Here is a 21,723-nt window from a genome sequence, read left to right as displayed (position 1 = left end):
TGCTCTGGTCCATGGGGTCACAAAGAGTCGGTCACGACTAAATGACTAAACAACAACAAGTCCCAACACCCTTAACACAGTTCCCAAGAGTGCTTTCAGTGTAAGGCATGGATTTGTGTACAGTACTGTGAGCATGCCAGCAGCCCATTCACCAGGGCCATCGATTGCTTGGTGTGACATTAATGGGCTGGCATCCATGGTCCTGAATGGGGTAACTGCCCCTGAAGGACCAGGTGCACAGCCTGGGTGTCATTTTGGACTCACAGCTGTCCATTGGAGGCAAAGGTTAATTCTGTGTCCAGGGCAGCTGTCTACCAGCTCCATCTGGTATGCAGGCTAAGAGCCTACCTGCCCACACACTGTCTCGCCAGAGTGGTACATGCTCTGGTTATCTCCTGCTCAGACTACTGCAGTGTGCTCTATGTGGGGCTACCTTTGAGGGTGACCCGGAAACTACAACTAATCCAGAATGCGGCAGCTAAACTGGTGACTGGGAGTGGCCGCCAAGACTATATAACACCAGTCCTGAAAGACCTACCGGTACATTGGCTCCCAGTACGTTTCCGAGCAAAATTCAAAGTGTTGGTACTGACCTTTAAATCCCTAAATGGCCTGGGCCCAGTATACCTAAGGAGCGTCTCCACCCCCATCGTTCTGCTCGGACACTGAGGTCCAACGCCGAAGGCCTTGTGGCAGTTCCCTCACTGTGAGAAGTGAAGCTACAGAGAACCAGGCAGAGGGCCTTCTCAGAAGTGGCGCCCGCCCTGTGGAACGCCCTCCCAGCAGATGTCAAGGAAATAAACAACTATCTGACTTTTAGAAGACATCTGAAGGCAGCCCTGTTTAGGGAAGTTTTTAACGTTTGATGTTTTATCACATTAGTATTATTATTATTATTATTATTCTGCTGGGAGCCGCCCAGAGTGGCTGGAGAAACCCAGCCAGATGGGCGGGGTATGTATGTATGTATATACATACATAAATCATTTAAATGTGACCAGGCACACATAGAAAGCTTACAAGAATATTACCTTATCCTGTAGCCCTCAAGCAATATAAAAGCAAAGACAGAGGAAACCTCAAAATAACTCTTGAGAATGATTATTGTGTCCTATCATTCATTTTCAGGGGCAACTTTGTCTGATGTCATCCATTCCAACACATCCAAATGAGTTTCCTACAATAGCTCTACAAGCTGGGAGGGTGGGTGGGAGTAAGCAAGGAAAACCTACTGTTCGATGCCATTATCTGTGCTGTCTTCTGTTTGCAATGCATGTGTTTCCACTAAAAAAAATACTCACTCAGAAGTGATACAGTTCATTCTACCAATTCAGAATTCGTAACCAGGCTTTTCCCAAAAGTCTTTGCTTAGCTGGCTGTGTCATTGGCTTGGATTTTGCTGCTGGTTATTATGCTTTTCGTTCCTTGCCAAAAAGGTGGGTAGCTGTTTCCTTGGTGATGGTGTTACATGTTGTCCTTCGTGTTGCCTTTACTGTGCCTTGCTGTTTTTGTTTGTCACTTTGGGTTTGTCTTGAGTAAAATGAGGTATCAGCAACAACATTTGCAGGGCACACACTATTGCTGCAGTCTTGGAAGTATCTGCAAGAGGAACCGTCCCAGACAGAACAAGAACATTGTGATACAAGACGCTGCTGTTTCAGGCGTGCAAACGCAGTTTTCTGCATTGGCTTCATAATCTCTTCCTTGCTCCTCTCTCACATTGCAAAGGAACTGGGGATCAATCCAGACTGGGCCTGAGCATGGCATGTGTCTGACCTGGTCCTGCAAAACATTCCCTACAGATTCATGCCCACTAGGCTGCAAATTTGAACTTATTTCTGTGCATATTCAGTTACCACTCTTGTGCTCACTCTCAGCAATGGAAAAGTCAGCAGCACATTTAACTGCACGATCTCTCTTTGGGGGAGATTGCCTGTTTCATATTTAAATTCATTGAAATGTGTGCTATCCATCTTTGATCATACAGAAATGAGTTCCAGCCTGGGGCCATGGTAACTGTGACAACCCTCTTCAGATGAGCTTCAAAGGAACCTGTTGCCTTGACATCTTCAGTGTCAACCCAGAGATTCCCAACATGCACACACACACACACACACACACACACATTAAAGCATTAAAAAACAACAGCATATTTTGTGTTTTCCCTCCCTAAAGATTTCCCCCTTCGCCCCCTTCCCCTCAGACCCTGGACGGGGAAGGACAATGTTGATAGTAGGATGTTAGTTGACCAAACCCGGCAGGGCTTTGTCAAAGGCATTGTAAGAAACTGTGTTATGACAAAGTATCATGAATTGAGGACACTTACTATGAATAATGGGCTTTAGAGACTTCTTGGAACATCTCATGAACTCCAGCACCAAATTCTACATCAGATCATTTGGCTGTTCCTTGATATCCTCCCTTCACCCTTAATAGGATGCTAACAGGGGAGGGTGAAGGGAGGGAGGGAAGGAGGATGTGGGAGAAAGGTGGACCACTAGATGAAAACAACAAAGCACCTTCTCTCACTCCGATCAGAATTTGCAGCCAGACACCATGGGCATCAGGGAGGTAAGAACATCCTTCTGTGAATATAGGAGGCTGCCAAATTGGATGTATTTTGATAGTGTTCACCCACAACTCCCTTCCTATCGTGTAGTTGATGTCCACCTGTTTCCCCCTGTAACAATCCATCTATGTGTCCATCTATACACTTGATCAGTCATTTCTGTCAGTAGGTTCTGTCCTTTTCACCTTTTCTGATCCCTCAACACATTTTGCTTTGGTTCATCTGGCTACTTTGAAAACGTTCACCAAATCCAAAACGGAGACCGTGGCCGCTAACAAACAGTAGACTTAACAGTGCAGACAACATATTTTCCTCAGGGCCAGTATAAGTTCAGAATCGGAAAAGAAATGTTTTAAGTAGCTAGCATATACTGTACCTGACAGAAGGTACAGAGTCATTTTTTTCAAGGGATGTTTTTAAAAATCAGGTGCCCACACTGGTGTCCCTTAAATCAAGTTCTGAGTCACTAGCTGAAGACCAATAGGATAGCTAGATGGATTTGATAGCCTGTTATTGTGACTTAAATTGATTGAAAACCTTGTGTGTCATTCCAATTTGTGATGCCAATTCTTTCGTCATTGTTTTCTTGCGTAACACACAAAAGGCTACATGCATCTTTCTTCTTCTTTGGTGATCACTTGTGGCCAAGTAAGATTGTCTTCCATAAACACAGTTTTAAAAGTGAGTCCGTAAGTGACTGTGGAGGCCAATTCTGGATTCACGCATTCTTTCACAGTGGGGACATAGGTTTCTGGGTGGGAGTTGACCATGGTGAGGGTTTGCCAAGCACGGTGGAGAGCATGTAGAGAATGGCTTGCATTAGCAGTTCAGATGGTTGTAGTGTCCATCTGCAGGTGATAATGTCCCTTGACTCTTCCTTCTTCCCTCAACTCCAGGAACTGCAGAGCCGTCAGTTCTGGTGCCGCCTGCTGGCAGAGGCAGGTGGCACCCTGATCTTCGTTTGGGTGGTGCTGGGCGCCTCATCCCCTGTGAGCCCCAAAGAGGTGCTTCCTTCCCCACTTCAGCCAGCCCTTGCTGCAGGGCTGGTAGCTGTCAGCTTGGCTCACTGCTTTGGCGACATCAGCGGTGCCCAAGTCAACCCGGCGCTCACGGTGGCCTTCCTCTGCACCCGCAAACTGGACGCTCTGCACGCAGCAAGCTATATCCTGGCCCAGTGCTTGGGCGCCATCTTAGCTTCAGGTGTCTTCTACCTTGTGTTGCCCACCTCAGCTGTGGGGCAATTGGTCACCAAGGTGAGTAAGCTAACACTCCTTTCTCCCTCCTTCTTTAGGACTCCCTCCCCATGAGGCATCCGCCTTTCAACTTTAACTCTGCCCACTTTAGCCAGGAATAGAAATAAAATAGAGTAGCCATATTTGGAAGAGCAAAAAATGAGGACGCAATGGATAAAGTAATTTACAATTGTTATTTTTTGTGTGAAAAATCAATAAATAAGATTTACCCAAGGGGGGGGGGGAGGAACATTCTAAGAAAAGCAGGACATTCCAGGATCAAATAAGAAACTGGGATGACTTCTGTAAATCTGGGACTGTCCTTAGGAAATAGGGACACTTGGAGGTTCTGTGTCAGGAATGAGCCAGCTCCAAGCGAAGGTTTGCAGCCAACTGCTGAAAGCAGCGAGGAGCAGAGAAGCTTAGATGTTAGGCAGAGGAGATCCGGCAGCTGCAGACTTCGGCTCTTCGTGACCTTGACGATCTGGTCGATAAGGCAGTAGCTGAGAGCAGGCTAGAACACAGCCAAAGCTCACAGGAAGTACAAAAAGGCACAAATAGAGACAGCCTCTCAAAAAAGGAAGAGGTTGGAGCTGATCCACTAAGTCCGAAGAGTCAGTGAATGGGAGGGCTGCTAGACAGGAAGCAAAACAAGAGACGTAAGGGTCGTAAATTCAATATCTTCTGTCGCCACCAGAAGTTTTCAGAAGGGTCACCTTGAGTAATAATGCCAGAGGCTTTGTTAGAGTCGTCCGGAGCTATCTGTTTGTTTTTGCAAAAAATCCTCCGTTTTAATTACCTACGCTAACTGTGTTATCAAGCTGAGAACCTGGACTCTTGACAGTCTGGGCCTGTGGCGGGTCTTGAATTTAAATGGGTGACCTTAGAAATGTTACATAGGGAGTCCAGCTGAGTGCCATCATCCTTCTCTGGGCAATGAAGGGAACTGCAGCCAAGGAATTACCTGGTACCAACAGGTAGATGATTCTAGAAGAGTTTCCAAGGAAGCGCTGGTGGCTGTTCTGAGCAAATAGGAAGCCTTGCTGGCTGCATGGGACCATTGCTTTCCTCATGCTCCAACTTTGCCACTCCCTGCCTTTAGCTGTTGACTTGCTGACCACAGGCCAGCAGCCCACTGCCCATTAGGCTACAAGTGACCCCTTTTTCTGCCAAGTGACCCCTTTTTCTGTCCTTTTGGATTTTGTTTCCCACCAACCAACGTCAAAAGCCACTTCGTTTCACACCATTACGGACATTAAATCCACATATAATTTTTTAAAAAAATGTATTTTCTCTTGTCTTTTAGCTATGCATGTGTATAGCTGCGAAGGACACAATGCCCAAGTAAATAGTTACATGGTGATAAATAATAATAATAATAATAATAATAATAATAATAATAATAATAATTTATACCCCACCCTCCCCAGCCAAGGCCGGGCTCAGGGCGGCTAACAAGCAGTAATAAAAACAAGTTGAATGAATACAACTTAAAAACAAGATTAAAATACAACCTTAAAACATTAAAATGCAGCCTCATCACAGGAGGAGAAGGAAAAGAAAAAAGAAAGAGAGGGAGGGAATCAAATTGGCTCCAAGCCAAAGGCCAGGCGGAACAACTCTGTCTTACCGGTCCTGCGGAAAGAAATCAGATCCTGCAGGGCCCTGGTCTCATGAGACAGAGCGTTCCACCAGGCCGGAGCCAGTGTTGAGAAGGCCCTGGCTCTGGGTGAAGCTAATCTGACTTCCTTAGGGCCCGGGACCTCAAGGGTGTTGCTATTTATGGATCTTGAGGCTCTCCGTGGGGCATACCGGGAGAGGCGGTCCCGTAGGTAAACAGTAGCCATCTCGAAGTTGTCTCAGATGCAGAACTAAGATAGCAGAAGTTACCATATTGGTAACATGACTTATAATATTACCCTCCATTTGTGACAGTTTTAAAAGAAATGCACTCTGTTTGCTTTGTGTTTTTTTTATGTTGTTATTTGGACTCCGCATCGTGAATGCAAAAAGTATTCTCCCCAATGAAGGGTTTTAAACACATGCAAAGATTACCCAGCTGCCATGAACATGCTGGGGCCGAACAGCGGCGCATATAGAATTGGTTTTAAATTGAGTCATAAAATTTGGAGGGAGGGGTTCCTCAGAGTCCTTTAAGTCCACTCACATGCTGAGAGCAGCAGGAAGACCAGCTGGTTGAAGACATTATGCAGCATACTAACAATTTCAACCTAAAAACAGTTCGAACTGCAATATTTCAGGTCAGCAGCGAAGGAAACGCTGGACAGGCCTTGGGGATGGAAGCTTTTTCCACTTTCCAGCTCGCTCTCACCATCTTTGCTGTAGAAGACCATCGGAGGCGTGAGTTGGGTGAGCCTGGAATCTTGGCCGTTGGCTTCTCTGTAATTGCAGGAGCACTAGCTGCGGTAAGAGCCTTTGCATGTGGTTTATAAAGTCCAGATTGATTGAAGGTTTTGTTGCTAGAAGCCTGGGGCCAGCATCACAAGTTGCCCACGACTGAAGGCTGATTTTTAATAATAATAATAATAAAAAATTTTATTTATATCCCGCCCTCCCCAGCCGAAGCCGGGCTCAGGGCAGCTAACAACACTAAAACAGTGCAACATTATAAAAATTAATTAAAATCAAAATTGATGGCAACCATAAACTAAAGTTTTGTAAAGATTGCCAAAGGAGAGAGTCAGGCTGCGCCCTGACCAAAGGCCTGGTGGAACAGCTCTGTCTTGCAGGCCCTGCGGAAAGATGTCAAGTCCCGCAGGGCCCTAGTCTCTCGTGACAGAGTGTTCCACCAGGTTGGAACCGCAGCCGAAAAAGCCCTGGCTCTAGTTGAGGCCAGCCTAACCTCTCTGTGGCCTGGGACCTTCAAGATGTTTTTATTTGAAGACCGTAAGTTCCTCTGTGGGGCATACCAGGAGAGGCGGTCCCGTAGGTACGAGGGTCCTAGGCCATATAGGGCTTTGAAGGTTAAAACCAGCACCTTAAACCTGATCCTGTACTCCACCGGGAGCCAGTGCAGCAGGTATAGCACCGGATGAATGTGATCTCGCAGCGAGGACCCCGTAAGGAGTCTCGCTGCGGCATTCTGCACCCGCTGGAGTTTCTGGGTCAGTCTCAAGGGCAGCCCCACGTAGAGCGAGTTACAATAATCCAGTCTGGAGGTGACCGTTGTGTGGATCACAGTGGCTAGGTCAGGGCGAGAGGCCCATTCCCCCACTTCCCCTGGTGTTTCAGATGATAGCATCCCTCCTACTGCTTCATAAGACGCATGGAATGTCAGCTTGAATTACAGTGGCACCTTGGTTGTCGAACTTAATCCGTTCCAGGAGTCTGTTCGGAACCATTCGAAAACCAAGGCACAGCTTCCGATTGGCTGCAGGAGCTTCCTGCACTCCACTGGAAGCCGCAGAAGCCGCGTTGGAAGTTCGGCTTCCAAAAAACGTTCGCAAACCGGAACACTCACTTCCAGGTTTGCAGCGTTCGGGAGCTGATTTTTTTGAGAGCCAAGCCATTCGACAACCAAGATACCACTGTACTTAAACAGAGCAATATCCTAGTCCTCATGACTTCAGAAAACAATATATATGCAGTGGAACCTCTACTTACCACCATAATCCGTTCCAGCAGTTCGTCCTTTAGGCGAAATGGGTCACTGATAGAAGTGCCGTTGTGCGCATGTACAGACGGCAGCAGCCACTTCTGCGCATGCACGAATCACGGCAAACCTGGTATTTACTTCTGGGTTTGCCACGGTCGCGACTTGGATCGTGCCCAAGTAGAGGCGGTCGTAAGTAGAGGTTCTAGTGCAATTTAAAAGATGCTCTATCTGCAAAGCTTTGGACACATTGGCTTTGTAATTGATGTACCCCCCAAAGTACAATCTTATATTCTTTGTATGGCTGGCTATACCCTTCCATGTCAGCCAAGTGATTGTGACTGAAAACTGGAGATTGAAGGAATCATGCAATCTTGGCTGAATAAAGAAAGAGTAAGCTCAGGCCTGAAGCAGGGAATTGATTTTAACAGCTGCACACACAGCACTGCGTTCAGTCCTGCTGCACAAAGGAGGGCTGACAAATCAGAGAGTATACTAAAACCAACACTGGGACACACAGAAAAAGTTTGTAAGGAAATATATGCATATTTGCACAATGGATTCAGATCACAGAATGTGGGGGTTCTGGCTGAAGAATCAGGGTTCTTCTTTGTGTTTGTGGTTTGCAGAAACCTTTACTAGTACTTTACTAGTACTGTAATTCGGGAATGAAGCAAATTTAATACCAATGGTTGGGAACAGATTTTGCAACCCTATGGGCAGGGGGACTTACTTTTTATATATCTATGTAGCACCTAGCACATATTAAGTCATTTATGAACAATAGATGATGTTCAGCAAGACACACTCTTGGTTGTTTTTGAGATATTGACAACAAACTAACGCACAGAACAATCAGCCCAAAGGAGGGAGATGGACCACCACTGACTATGCCATTATGATATCTCTGCAGGGCACGTTCTCCGGAGGCAGTATGAACCCAGCTCGGTCCCTGGGACCGGCTGTCGTGACAGGAATCTGGGAACATCACTGGGTAAGTGGATGGAGGAGAGCCTTTTGAGAGACGAGTGGTTCTTTATTCTCCCCCTTTTCTGACTTCATGTATTTCAGCTGGCCCTCAGTGCTCCAGTTTTTTCCCTTCAAGCTTTTCTGGCTTAGTGTAATTATTTTTCATTTTTAAAATATTCTTTATTGAAAAATAAAAATATACAGAATTAGAAGTGTGCCAAGTAAGATAAGAAACACACACACAGAGAGAGAGAGAGAGAGAGAAGAAACAAGAAATACAGTGGTACCTCTGGTTACATACGTTTCAGGTTACATACGCTTCAGGTTACAGACTCCGCTAACCCAGAAATATTACCTCGGGTTAAGAACTTTGCTTCAGGATGAGAACAGAAATCGTGCTCTGGCGGCGCGGCGGCAGCAGGAGGCCCCATTAGCTAAAGTGGTGCTTCAGGTTAAGAACAGTTTCAGGTTAAGTAGGGACCTCTGGAACGTATTAAGTACTTAACCTGAGGTATCACTGTAGTACCCATGTAGAAAACAAAACAGAAAAACAACAAAAAAACACATTGTGTGCCTTACAAAAAAAGGGAGAAATTGTTATTGTAGTTAACAATTGTAGTTAATGTATTTTAGTTGGCCCTCAGTGCTCCAGGTTATTATTATTATTATTATTATTATTATTATTATTATTATTATTATTATTAAAACTGCCTGGGGTGCCAACTTGAATAAAATATTGGTGGGGGCAGGTAAGCCCTGACTCACATAATCGATCACATGATACAACGCACATACCCCATTTGAATGGCATTGCGCATCAACTGGGGCGGGGGGGGGAGAGGCCCCTCAAATATTTTATTGGAGGGGCTGAAAGTACCTCAAGCCCCTAGGAGTTGGCTCCTATGAAGGCTGCTTAGGAACCCTGAGTGTTGTGATTCCCTGCCTCTCTTGGGATCCCACCAAGTTGATTCAGTCACTTTAAAACTGCCTCCCTTAAGCCATCCTGGTTGATTTCGGGCCTACTTCTCTATCCTCAAGGATGAGACAGGTGCTTCAGGTTGCCTCTTTTGCTCTCTCTCTCCTCCCCTCCTTCCAGGTGTACTGGCTGGGCCCCATCCTTGGTGCAGTCCTTGCTGGTGTCTCCTACGAATTCTTCTTTGCCAACAACGCTTCGCGGGAGAAGCTGGTGGCCTGCCTGACCTGCCGCGACATAGAGATCGTGGAGGCGGCCAGCATGTCTCGTTCTTCTGTCTCCGCCGCCGCCAAGCCGCCTTGCAATGGGGAACACAGCACCGAATAGAAAGCAACACCTTTCCCTCTCCAGCTTCCTGCTGCTACCCCCATGCGACAAAACTCCCTCTTAGCAAAGCTTCCTTTGCCACTTTTACCCAGCTGCTATCTTCCGTATAGGATCACCTGCGCTCTGGCACTAGGATGGGACTGGAATCTGGACCCCTAAAGATGACACAGCCTGACATTGATGGCACCGAGCACGGCCACAGGTTCTGGCCCCAACTTAGAGAGTATGGTGGTCTCACAGGCTAACACAAGCAAGAGCTGGAAACCAAGATTAATGGGTTCTCTTTGGGTAAGATCCAGCGAGCTAGAACTTGGTGCTCTGGTTTCTGTGCCCAGGATGACGGACATGGCAGACATGGAAAGGCCTGGAAACCAAGGCTGCTAGGTTCCATTCTACACTCCGTTGGCGACTTCATCATGTAAAACCCTGGGCCAAGAAGTTGACAGAAGACAGATCTGGGTTCACTGGTATGTCGCCAGGTGATTCATAGGTAAATCAGCATGGAGTTTGGTGATTCCCAATTGTTTCAACAACAGCAGCAACAAAATGACACCCCTCCCTCTCTCCTCAATTATACTACCAAAGAAACCTTGGTGCAACTATGTGTGTATTTTTTGTGGTGGTGGTGGGGAGGCCTGTGATTTCTGGTTTTTCTGGTTCTTAAAAAAAAAGGAAACATTTCTGGGATCAGAAGTAAAGGTCTTTTGCTGCACCCTCTGCACACCCTCCAACATTCCTCTGATGAAAATAGGCTCGTACTATTCCATACCCTCTAACATTTCTCCAGTGAAAATACAGTCGTACCTTGGTTCTCGAACAGAATCCGTTCCGGAAGTCCGTTTGTCTTCCGAAAATGTTCGAAAACCAAGGCGCGGCTTCTGATTGGCTGCAGGAGCTTCCTGCACTCAAACACAAGCCACAGACGTTGCGTTGGACGTTCGGGTTCCATAGAACGTTCGCCAACCGGAACACTCGCTTCCTGGTTTGCGGCATTCAGGAGCCAAAACATTCGAGAGCCAAGGTACAGCACAACTCTAACCAACTGAGCCTGGATAGCTCAGTTGGTTAGACCATGGTGCTGATAGCACCAAGGTTGCAGGTTCGATCCCTGTATGGACCAGGTGCATATTCCTGCATTGCAGGGGGTTGGACTAGATGATCCTTAGGGTCCCTTCCAACTCTACAGTTCTGTGATTCTGTAGGGACGTCCTACCAGGCCCTCCAGCATTTCTCTGAGGAAAAGCGGGGATGCAGGTGGCGCTGTGGGTTAAACCACAGAGCCTAGGACTTGCCGATCAGAAGGTCAGTGGTTCGAATCCCCGCAACGGGGTGAGCTCCCATTGCTCTGTCCCAGCTCCTGCCAACCTAGCAGTTTGAAAGCACCTCAAAGTGCAAGTAGATAAATAGGTACTGCTCCGGCGGGAAGGTAAACGGTGTTTCCATGCGCTGCTCTGGTTTGCCAGAAGCGGCTTAGTCATGCTGGCCACATGACCGGGAAGTTGTACGCCGGCTCCCTTGGCCAATAAAGCGAGATGAGCGCCACAACCCCAGAGTCGGTCATGACCGGACCTAATGGTCAGGGGTCTCCCCTTTAAGGAAAAGCGGGACATGCTGCAATCAAATCAGAAACCGGGATGGCTTTTGTAAATCTGGGTCTGTCCCTGGAAAGTAAGGGCAATTGCTGGTGAGTTTGGGGATGCTAGTACAGTAGTACCTCAGGTTAAGTACTTAATTCGTTCCGGAGGTCCGTTCTTAACCTGAAATTGTTCTTAACCTGAAGCACCACTTTAGCTAATGGGGGCCTGCTGCTGCCGCGCCGCCGGAGCCCGATTTCTGTTCTTATCCTGAAGCAAAGTTCTTAACCCGAGGTACTATTTCTGGGTTAGCAGAATGTGTAACCTGAAGCGTATGTAACCTGAAGCGTATGTAACCCGAGGTACCACTGTGACAGCAACAACGAAACAGTAGACGCTGCAAGCTTCAAGGATGCCCATCTCTACCCCAGGCCTGTGTCTACCATTTGCCCCAATATTAGGTGCAGTACTGGAGAGAGCATCTCAGAAGGTCACCACTGTGATGCTCTGTTCTCTTTGCCACATGGGTGGAGTTCAACAACAGGTCTAAGCCAATGTCCCTCTCTAAACCCGATGCACACAATCGAGCACAGTGAGGAGCGCTGTGGAGCGAGGGGGGGGTCGCATGCCGCCTCCCCTCCCCCTGTGCCTGGAACACGCTGGGCCAGGAAAAGTGCTGACCCAGCAAGTCCCATTATCCTCGCCCCTTTCAGGCCTGATCATTTCCCTCCCTCCGGCCCAATCACAGAGCAAGCTGGCAAATCCCCTGGAGCCCAGAGAGAATTAGAGTCCCTTAAACAGATCTGACTAAACCTCGCCTCCAAAATGCTGAGGTGACAAATATCCCAGAGAGGCCTCTTTCTAACCACAGAGGGGGCTTGGTTTCATCCACATCCCCCCCTATTTTTTGCTGAGTGGTTAACCCCTGAAACTCCAGCCACAGGAGTCCTGTCTCCAGCGTTGTCTCCTCTGTACAGTTTTGTTTCGTTCCTTAGCATACCCTCCACTATTTCTCCGATGAAAATAGGGATGTCCTAAATAATAATAATAATAATAATAATAATAATAATAATAATAATAATAATGTTATATTATTTATACTCACCCATCTGACTAGGTTGTCCCAGCCACAATGGGCGGCTTCTAACATGGGAAAAAACCCAGAGTAAAACATTAAACTTTTTTTAAAAAAAAACCTTCCCTATACACAACTGCCTTCAGATGTTTTCTACAGGTTGTATAGTTACTTATCTCCTTGGCTCAGGAGTCACATAATTCCATATCCTCCAAAATTTCTCTGATGAAAATAGGGCTTGCCAATCAGAAGGTCGGCGGTTCGAATCCCCGCGACGGGGTGAGCTCCCGTTGCTCAGTCCCTGCTCCTGCCAAGCTAGCAGTTCGAAAGCACGTCAAAGTGCAAGTAGATAAATAGGTACCACTCTGGCAGGAAGGTAAACGGTGTTTCCGTGTGCTGCTCTGGTTCGCCAGAAGCAGCTTAGTCATGCTGGCCACATGACCCGGAAGCTGTACGCCGGCTTCCTTGGCCAATAAAGCGCGATGAGTGCCGCAACCCCAGAGTCGGCCACGACTGGATCTAATGGTCAGGGGTCCCTTCACCTTTAAGGAAAAGTAGGACCTTCTGGGATCAAATCAGAAAGCGGGATGGCGTCTGTAAATCCGTCCCTGGAAAATAATGCTTCCCAGCAATTGGCTTTCACTCTGGGCAGCTTCCAACACATATAAAAACATAATAAAATATTAAACATTAAAAAACGTCCCTATACAGGTCTGCCTTCAGACTTCTTCTAAAGGTTGTTCAGTGGAACCTCAGGTTTGGAACGTAATCTGTTCCGGAAGTCCATTTGACTTCCGAAATGTTCGAAAACTGAGAAACACTCCTCAGAAGCCATTCGACTTCCGAGGCGCATTCAAAAACGGAAGCATTCACTTCCGGGTTTTCGGTGTTCGGCTTCTGAACTGTTCCACTTATCTCCTTGGCTCGGGGGTTGCAAAATGCCCATCAACTTTGGGGGACCATGGCCCCCTCAATATTTTTTTGAAGGGACCTTTGCCCTTAGGAGTTGGCTCCTATGGTCCACAGCCACTAGGCCATGCTGTACCTTGTAGCACAAGTAAACTTAAGAATCCCAGCGGTTTGGCTAGAATAGGAGGATCCCCAGGATAAGCTAAGGGGATGCGAATGTGTTTGCTGGGATTAAGGGCTACTCTAGAGCATGGATAGGCAAACTAAGGCCCGGGGGCCGAATCTGGCCCAATTGCCTTCTAAATCCGGCCACGGACAGTCCGGGAATCAGCGTGTTTTTACTTGAGTAGAATGTGCCCTTTTATTTAAAATGCATCTCTGGGTTATTTGTGCGGCATAGGAATTTGTTCATTATTTTTCTTCAAAATATATTGCAGCCCCACACAAGGTCTGAGGGGCAGTGGACCGGCCCCCTGCTGGAAAAGTTTGCAGACCCCTGCTCTAGAGTCTGGGAGTGATATGGCTTTGGTTTCAGATGAAGGAACCATTATGGGGACTGGAAGGAACAACAGTTCAGCTAAGATTAGGCTGTCATACACACCAGAGGTTTCTTGTTCCTCAGTCCAAAGCCCATGACATGAAAGTGATGGCAGGTTCTCCTGACGGAAGTCAATACAAGTACATTCCCCTCCACATGGATTGACACATCTCAAATCAACCTTGTGAATGGTCTTGATCTCAACATAGCATAACTTGCTGCAACCTACCTTTTGGAAGGATTTTCTCCTTGAGCAAACGAAAGTACATTTCAAGATGTGCAAATCCAGTCGGAGGGAAATGCCCTACAACATCATCAGAAATTACCGCTCAGAAAATAGGTTTAGATTGCTGCAGAAAACTTTGTTTCCCCACTATGGCTTTTCCTTTCCTACTTGTGTATTTACAGAGCAAGTTACACTGGGGTGGGGAGGGATATACCTCGCAGCTCTACTAGTGGAATGGCAGTGGTATCAAACACACATGCATGACTTGGGAAGGAAAACATGTCACCAAGAAAGACGTAAACAGTGTAAAAATGGAGTCCCTGGAAACAGGGAGCCCAGCACACGAGGATAAGCCAAGGGCATGCCTGTCATTTGCCACGTCTCAACACACAAGAAACACTGGCAACAAGGCCCAGGGAACCCTGTGGCAAGGCCTAATAAAGCAACGAAAAACACACAGGGAACATCACTGGTTCAAACATAAGCAGACACTTTAAAAAAGACATAATTCCAGGCTGCAGCAATAAGCAATCAAAGGAACCCAGTGGTTAATCTGCAAAGCATGAGCAAACATGCTCAGCACCAGGGATGGCTCAGTTGGTCTGAGGTTCAAGCCCTACACTGGGCAAAAGAGTCCTGCATTGCATGGGATTAGATGACCCTTGTGGTCCCTTCCAACTCTATGATTCTTTGAGGAAGCTGTTGGTTCAAATCCACACCTTGGCTTTCTATTTTTACCCTTCCCCAGTTGCTGTGGAGCAGGAGATGATCAGAACGCTTGTGGAGACACATGAAGACACCTGTGTGTTGGCCAGGAAGGTCCAGGACAACGGAGGGCAGAGAGGGGATGGGGCAAGGAGTGCTTGGCTCACAAAAGTCAGAAATATCCCCACTCTGGCTATCACCCCCCTGGCTGGTGAGGAGTGATGCATCACGTACTGACAGGAGGACACAGGGCCCATGTCACTGCAGAAACCACTACCACACAACACAGTCGGCTGGAGGGAACCCACACTTGTCAAAAGGGTCCCTGGCATTACAACCAGGGCCTCAGAGTGGCATGCATGGCTGTGAAACATGCCTTTGGGAAGCTGAAGATGCGTTGGTGGCATCTTAACCACTCAAGAAGATAGCAAGGTTGAGATAATGTGCGTCGTGGTGTAGTGGTTAAGAGTGGTGCACTCGTAATCTGGTGAACCGGGTTTGCGTCCCCGCTCCTCCACATGCAGCTGCTGGGTGACCTTGGGCTAGTCACGTTTCTCTGAAGTCTCTCAGACTCACTCACCTCACAGAGTGTTTGTTGTGGGGGAGGAAGGGAAAGGAGATTGTTAGCCGCTTTGAGACTCCTTAAGGGAAGTGAAAGGTGGAATATCAAGTCCAAACTCTGCTTCTTCTGTGGGGCTTGGATAGGATGCTCCTGAAAGGGAGTTCTTAGCAATGCATCAGATCCAGGATCTACATGTCATTGTGGTCCAGGGATGCACCACTAGGAGTCCCTTAGGGACTATGGGGAAAATACGAAGCAGCCACAGGGGGAAGGATGCAGAGGCAGCAGCCACAGGCATCAGACAGCTGGATTGAGGTGAGCAAGCAGGTGGAGGAGCTGAAGAACAGGTGAGCATGGGCAGCAGGGCACTGGGCATGCCAGAGCTGTTGGGGACAGGGGACACCGTGCCCAGGATTTGCTGGCCTGGTTTCAGTGAACACAGCTGCTCAGAGACATTTGCTGCTCAGTCATGCTGTCAGGAGCGAGCCAGCAATAAATCACACAGTGTAAGTGAAGTTAACTCTTTATTGGAAGAAACAGGAACTGCTCAGGAACTGCTAGGCCTAAACAGCACAGCAACTCTTCTTCAGTAAGTCTTGCCCTTATGAAGCAGTTGTGGAAACTGAAGGTCTGCACCTTCCCGCAGCTGCATAAGTCTCCTCTCCTGGGTCTTTGCTTCTCTCACTTCATACCTCTCCTGGTCCTGTGCATAGCTGTCAACTTACAGATTTGAAAATAAGAGACCAGCAGCCTCGAAAATAAGGGATCAGCAGCAAAAATAAGGGATTTTATTCAACCAGCTGAAATACGAAGTTAAAAGGAACCAGATAATTTGGGAGAGCAGCACCGGTTTTTAGCCCTTCGTTTCCAGAGGTTGCTGCTCAAGACACCAGCTGATGAAACACAGTAATTAAATAACTACAAGCAGCAACCACTTTTCACGCAAAACGAATTCCAAGCTACGAAGATGCTGCTGCAGTTCTGTATCTTTTCTCTCGTGCTCCATCTGCAGCTCTCAGTTCCATCAGGCAGGGTGGGAGGAAGGGGGGGGGGAATAGCACCTGAAGTAAACTCGCAAATCAGACCATCTATGCTAGTCTACCACTACACATCTATGGGAGAAGTGCTTGCAGTCCTTCCTCCCCTTTCCCCTTCTATGGTTAGCCCTTGGAACACCTGCCCGCACCTCCGCCTCCACCTCCTCTCTCTGAACTGCTTTCTCTAGGGTTGCCCTCGCTCTCCTCTCAAGGCTCCTCAGCAATTCATAGGCTGCGCCAGGCTGCCCATCTCATTCGGGTCCTTCAGCGGTGCAGCTGCAGTACGGCCAAGCGAGAGCGGCGGCGGTGGCAGTAGGCAGAGGAGAGGCCCCAGGCAGAGACGCTCAGTTCAGTGACCGTGAGGAGGATGGCGGCGGAAGGGCCTGAGGCTCCCACCAGTCCTGGCGGGGAGGGGCTCCCGGGGGCCAAGGCTGGTGAGAGGAGGCCGGAGGGGGGCAGGCCGGGCAGCCAAGCAACACAGTTGGAGCCTCCCTCCTCCCTGGCCGGCAGGGAGGGAGGGAGGGAGAGGAGCTGCTTCCTTTGAAACCTGGGAAATTTAAGGGACATCATCAATAAGGGACCGCAGCGGGACAGGGCGCTGGGATAAGGGAGTTTCCCGCCAAATAAGGGACGGTTGACAGCTATGGTCTTGTGAGACCACCGGGTAGGGGAACTTGTTGCAGCAGGAGGGGGAGACATCCTGTCTTCTTTACCAGCCTGATTCATCTCTGCCTCTTGGCCGCTCTCCTCTCTTACTTCTAATTCTGGACTTCTCTCTGCCACAGACTCTCTCTTCTCACTAAACCCTGTGGCCTCTTCAGCTTCCGCCACCTCCTCCCATTCTGTTCTATCTTCTCCCTCTGACCACTCACAGTTGTCCCACCACCAGTCCCCAGGCTCTGAGCCTTCTTCCCTTGGAGGTTCCCCAGCTGGTCCCCCCTCATTCTGCTGTGTCCAACCAATCCATGACACACGTCCAAGACAACCGCCAGCAGGAGGCAACCACCACATGCTCCCAGGGCAACTGTTGGACTTGCAGGCACATCCTGATGACATCCTTGCCAAGAGCAGCATCAGTCGGTACTGTACTGTCTGCCACGTGCAAGGAGAATGGCAGCTCTGTAGGGAACATCTGGCTGTGGCTGGCCAGTGCTGGGGGAGACTGGGTGGGCCTCTCTCATGATCTGTGCTGCACAAGGGAATATTCTTGGGGCGTCTTACAGTACATAGGTATGAAAGTGATTTAAATGCAAGTAAGACACGGATGGCGCTGTAGGTTAAACCACAGCGCCTAGGACTTGCCGATCAGAAGGTCGGCGGTTCAAATCCCCGTGATGGGGTGAGCTCCCGTTGCTCGGTCCCTGCTCCTGCCAACCCAGCAGTTTGAAAGCACGGCAAAGTGCAAGTAGATCAATAGGTACTGCTCTGGCGGGAAGGTAAACGGCGTTTCCGTGTGCTGCTCTGGTTCGGCAGAAGCAGCTTAGTCATGCTGGCCACATGACCCGGAAGCTGTACGCCGGCTCCCTCGGCCAATAAAGCGCGATGAGCGCCGCAACCCCAGAGTCGGTCATGACTAGACCTAATGGTCAGGGGTCCCTTTACTTTATCTTTACCTTAAGACATTAAACCATAACCAAAGCAACAGAAGACGCAGAAACAAAGCTCACAGTACCCCTGGTCCAAAGTTAAAACAGATATTTAAAGAGACAACATTATTAATAGTATTAGTACAGTGGTACCTCAGGTTACAGACGCTACAGGTTTCAGACTCCGCTAACCCAGAAATAGTACCTTGGGTTAAGAACTTTGCTTCAGGATGAGAACAGAAATTGTACGGCTGCGGCGGCGCAGCAGCAGGAGGCCCCATTAGCTAAAGTGGTACCTCAGGTTAAGAACAGTTTCAGCTTAAGAACTGACCTCCAGAACGAATTAAGTTCTTAATCCGAGGAACCACTGTTTTAATATACTCTCTATACCCACAGGTCTCAGGTGGTTCACAGGATAAAATTGCAATATGAAATCACAAAATACATAATCAAAAGAAAAACAGAAACCACCATTCCCCAGGTCTTCTGGCAAAGACTCAGACTGTATAAGCTATTTAAGTTATGCTTGGTGCAGACTGCCTAGCCTTTTGTCAGGCGGCAGTGGATCCAACCGCCATGGCAGGTCGCCAGGAACGGATAAGACAAGGAAAAGTTCTTACCCACTGCTTTTTATTCTATATTCACAGAGAGAGGCTTGGAAATGGAGCCTCTTAGAATAATGGCGTTGCTACGAGTGAGTCTCCACCCCCTCCCTCTCTCCGTTCATGCACCATCACTACGGGTGCTGCTACTTGCCCTCTGCCTCTGAGCTCTCTGCTCTCCTACTTTCAATGCTCTCCAGGTTCTGGGAGGGGGGGTCTGGAATGCTTTCTAAAGACACTGTGTCCGTCAGCTGTCTCCCCCTCTGGTGCTGCTTCCTTCTCCTCCTCTCCCATTATTTCCCCTCGTCTGCCTCTGAGCTGTGATCTCCCTCAAACCCCTGTTGTAATTCTGAACTGTCTTCTTCTCTGGAAGGGTCCGGCTGGGGAAGTGGTCTCCACCATTTCTCCTCTGCCCAGTCCCTGACACCTTTGCCAGCAGAGCTTATCTGCATACTGGATGCAGCACCTCCCTTGTGTGATCTGAAAGGCAAGAATCATAGAGTTGGAAGGGACCCCAAGGGTCATCTAGTCCAATCTCTGGCAATGCAGGAAGAAGAGTGTTAGAGCGATAGAGTGGAAGAAGAAGAAAACAAGTTTTCCACATTTGGTAAAGAAAGTGGGGCATGGAAGATGGCAATAGGGGTTATATGTTGCAGGAAGTGTCATGCCTCCCCTCTTTCCCACCTGTGTGAGATGCTCTGTTTGGTACCCCAGTTACTGGAAGTGGACTGGAGCTTACCAGCATGGGGGGGGGGGTGGATGTCTCTCCTGTGTGGGAGGGATAGCACTCCTTTCCTGCTGTTGTGAGGGGAGTAATATGGGTCAGACATATGACATATGACAAAGTGTGGCAAGGGAGGCCCTCACAGCACAGGTGTACTTTATAGTGAGGCTGAGGCTTCCGGTTCCGCTCCGCCTTAATGGAGGCAGTCCCCACAGCAGCAGGAGATCATTGGCAAAGGAAGAACAAGGACGATTGAGGGTAATTATCCTTGCAAATTCCTTCCAGGGATGGGGGGGAATGAGCTTCACTTGCAGTTCATCTCGGTACCTGGCTCTCGCTCTGGCATGGAATGCGGGGGCGGGGGAGAGAGAGGCGCTGAGTGCAAAAGCACATCGCCTGCCAAAAACTCTCCAACGCTGCCATTAAGCAGCAGAAGTTCTCCTGTTAATTAGAGCTTAATTGGACTAAAGTACAGGCACGTGCTAGAAGAGGTGAGATCACAAACTGTCGAACAAACCAACTGCAAGAACTGCAAGATTTAATTCAGTGCAAAAGAAGGTGGGGGGAGGGGAGCCTACGGTTTCTTTATCTAAAGTTTTCTTCTCTACATTCATGATTTGGCAATCGTCCTCTGAAGGTTAGTTCAAATTATATTTGTAAAGGTTCACAATAGAAACTTAGAGCTGACTCTTCCCCATCCTTTATTATTTACGAAGTGAACTGAAAAACGCTAAGAGGACTTGGGATTTAATTTAATTGGAAGTATAATTGCTCATATATCTTCAGTTGGAAGGAAGGATGAAAGGAGTCTATGAACTACCAAGGAATTTATAAGGCACAGTGGCATATTGTGCGTTGCCAGCGCCCGAGGCCATGCAGAGGGGTGGTAGGGAGGGAAACAGATGGAGTACACATGTGCATTCAAGCATCCGTGTCACCCAGGAGATCGCAGCCGCAGATGTAAGAATAGAAGGAGTCGTTCCGTTGTCTGGAGAGGTCACTTCCTGGTTTGCATGGAGATAAAGAACAACACAACTTTTAGAAGGCATCTGAAGGCAGCCCTGTATTGGGAAGCTTTTTAAGTTTGACATTTTATTATATTTTTATGTGTGCTGGAAACCGCCAACAGTAGCTGGGGCAACACAGCCAGATGGATGGGATATAAATAAAATAAAATAAAATTTGAATGGAGCCCAGCAATGGAAGTGCGCAGCTGTATTAAGGCAGACCAGGTGTTGAAATTTTGTGCCCCAACAATTTTACGTCCAGGGCAACCACCCCTGTGCCCCCCATACCATACCACTGCTGGTGCAGAGTTGGCAGTGTGCCCAAGTTCCTACTTGTCTTGCCAGAGTGGTGCATGCTCTAGTTATCTCCCGCTTGGACAACTACAATGCGCTCTACGTGGGGCTACCTTTGAAGGTGACCCAGAAACTGCAATTAATCCAGAATGCGGCAGCTAGACTGGTGATTGGGACTGGCCGCAGGGACCACATAACACCGGTCCTGCGAGATCTGCATTGGCTCCCAGTATGTTTCCAAGCGGGGACGCAGGTGGCGCTGTGGGTTAAAGCCTCAGTGCCTAGGACTTGCCGATCGAAAGGTCGGCGGTTCGAATCCCTGCGGTGGGGTGCGCTCCCGCTGCTCGGTCCCAGCGCCTGCCAACCTAGCAATTCGAAAGCACCTCCGGGTGCAAGTAGATAAATAGGGACCGCTTACCAGCGGGAAGGTAAACGGCGTTTCCGTGTGCGGCTCTTGCCAGATGCAGCTTTGTCACGCTGGCCACGTGACCCGGAAGTGTCTCCGGACAGCGCTGGCCCCTGGCCTCTTAAGTGAGATGGGCGCACAACCCCAGAGTCTGTCAAGACTGGCCCGTACGGGCAGGGGTACCTTTACCTTTACCTTATGTTTCCAAGCACAATTCAAAGTGTTGGTGCTGACCTTTAAAACTCTAAACGGCCTCGGTCCTGTATACCTGAAGGAGCGTCTCCACCCCCGTCGTTCATCCCGGACACTGAGATCCAGCACCGAGGGCCTTCTGGCGGTTCCCTCATTGCAAGAAGTGAGGTTACAGGGAACCAGACAGAGGGCCTTCTCGGTAGTGGCGCCCACCCTGTGTAACACTCTCCCTTCAGATGTGAAGGAAATAAGCAGTTATCCTATCTTTAAAAGACATCTGAAGGCTGTCAGGGAAGTTTTTAATATTTAATGCTGTACTGTTTTTAACATTTGATTGGGAGCCGCCCAGAGCGGCTGGGGAAACTCAGTCAGATGGGCGGGGTATAAATTATTATTATTATTATTATTATTATTACTTGTGTTGTGAGGTCAGGCTGTATTATGCAAAGTGCTTCCTTTTTGTTCAAAGTGCCCTCATGCCAATGTTCCCAAATGTGCATGACATGACGCCAGGGGCATATTACCTCATGCCAGGCATCCTGCATACAATTTGTGGCCTCCCTGTGTGTGGTTTATATACTGGGAGTGGTGAGGTGTGTGATT

At 48.4% G+C, this 21,723-nt stretch overlaps 1 protein-coding gene across 2 annotated transcripts; it reads left to right on the top strand.

The window, feature by feature from the left end:
• Positions 1-3,415: 3,415 nt before the first annotated feature.
• On the top strand, positions 3,416-10,283 carry LOC309362931 (aquaporin-4-like). Of its 2 annotated transcripts, none has more exons than XM_081898972.1 (4): positions 3,416-3,822; positions 6,063-6,227; positions 8,328-8,408; positions 10,019-10,283. In XM_081898972.1, exons 1-4 carry the CDS (start codon positions 3,430-3,432, stop codon positions 10,103-10,105), a joined length of 726 nt encoding a protein of 241 aa, XP_081755098.1. In that variant the 5' UTR covers positions 3,416-3,429; the 3' UTR covers positions 10,106-10,283. The 2 variants fall into 2 exon arrangements, with proteins under 2 accessions (XP_081755098.1, XP_081755097.1); XM_081898971.1 differs by having other exon boundaries at positions 9,480-10,283.
• Positions 10,284-21,723: the final 11,440 nt, after the last annotated feature.

This window comes from Podarcis melisellensis (assembly GCF_964234715.1).
Source record: "Podarcis melisellensis genome assembly, chromosome: 2".
NCBI lineage: Eukaryota > Metazoa > Chordata > Lepidosauria > Squamata > Lacertidae > Podarcis > Podarcis melisellensis.
Note: the sequence above shows the minus strand (reverse complement) of the source record. Positions and strands in the feature narration are given on the sequence as shown.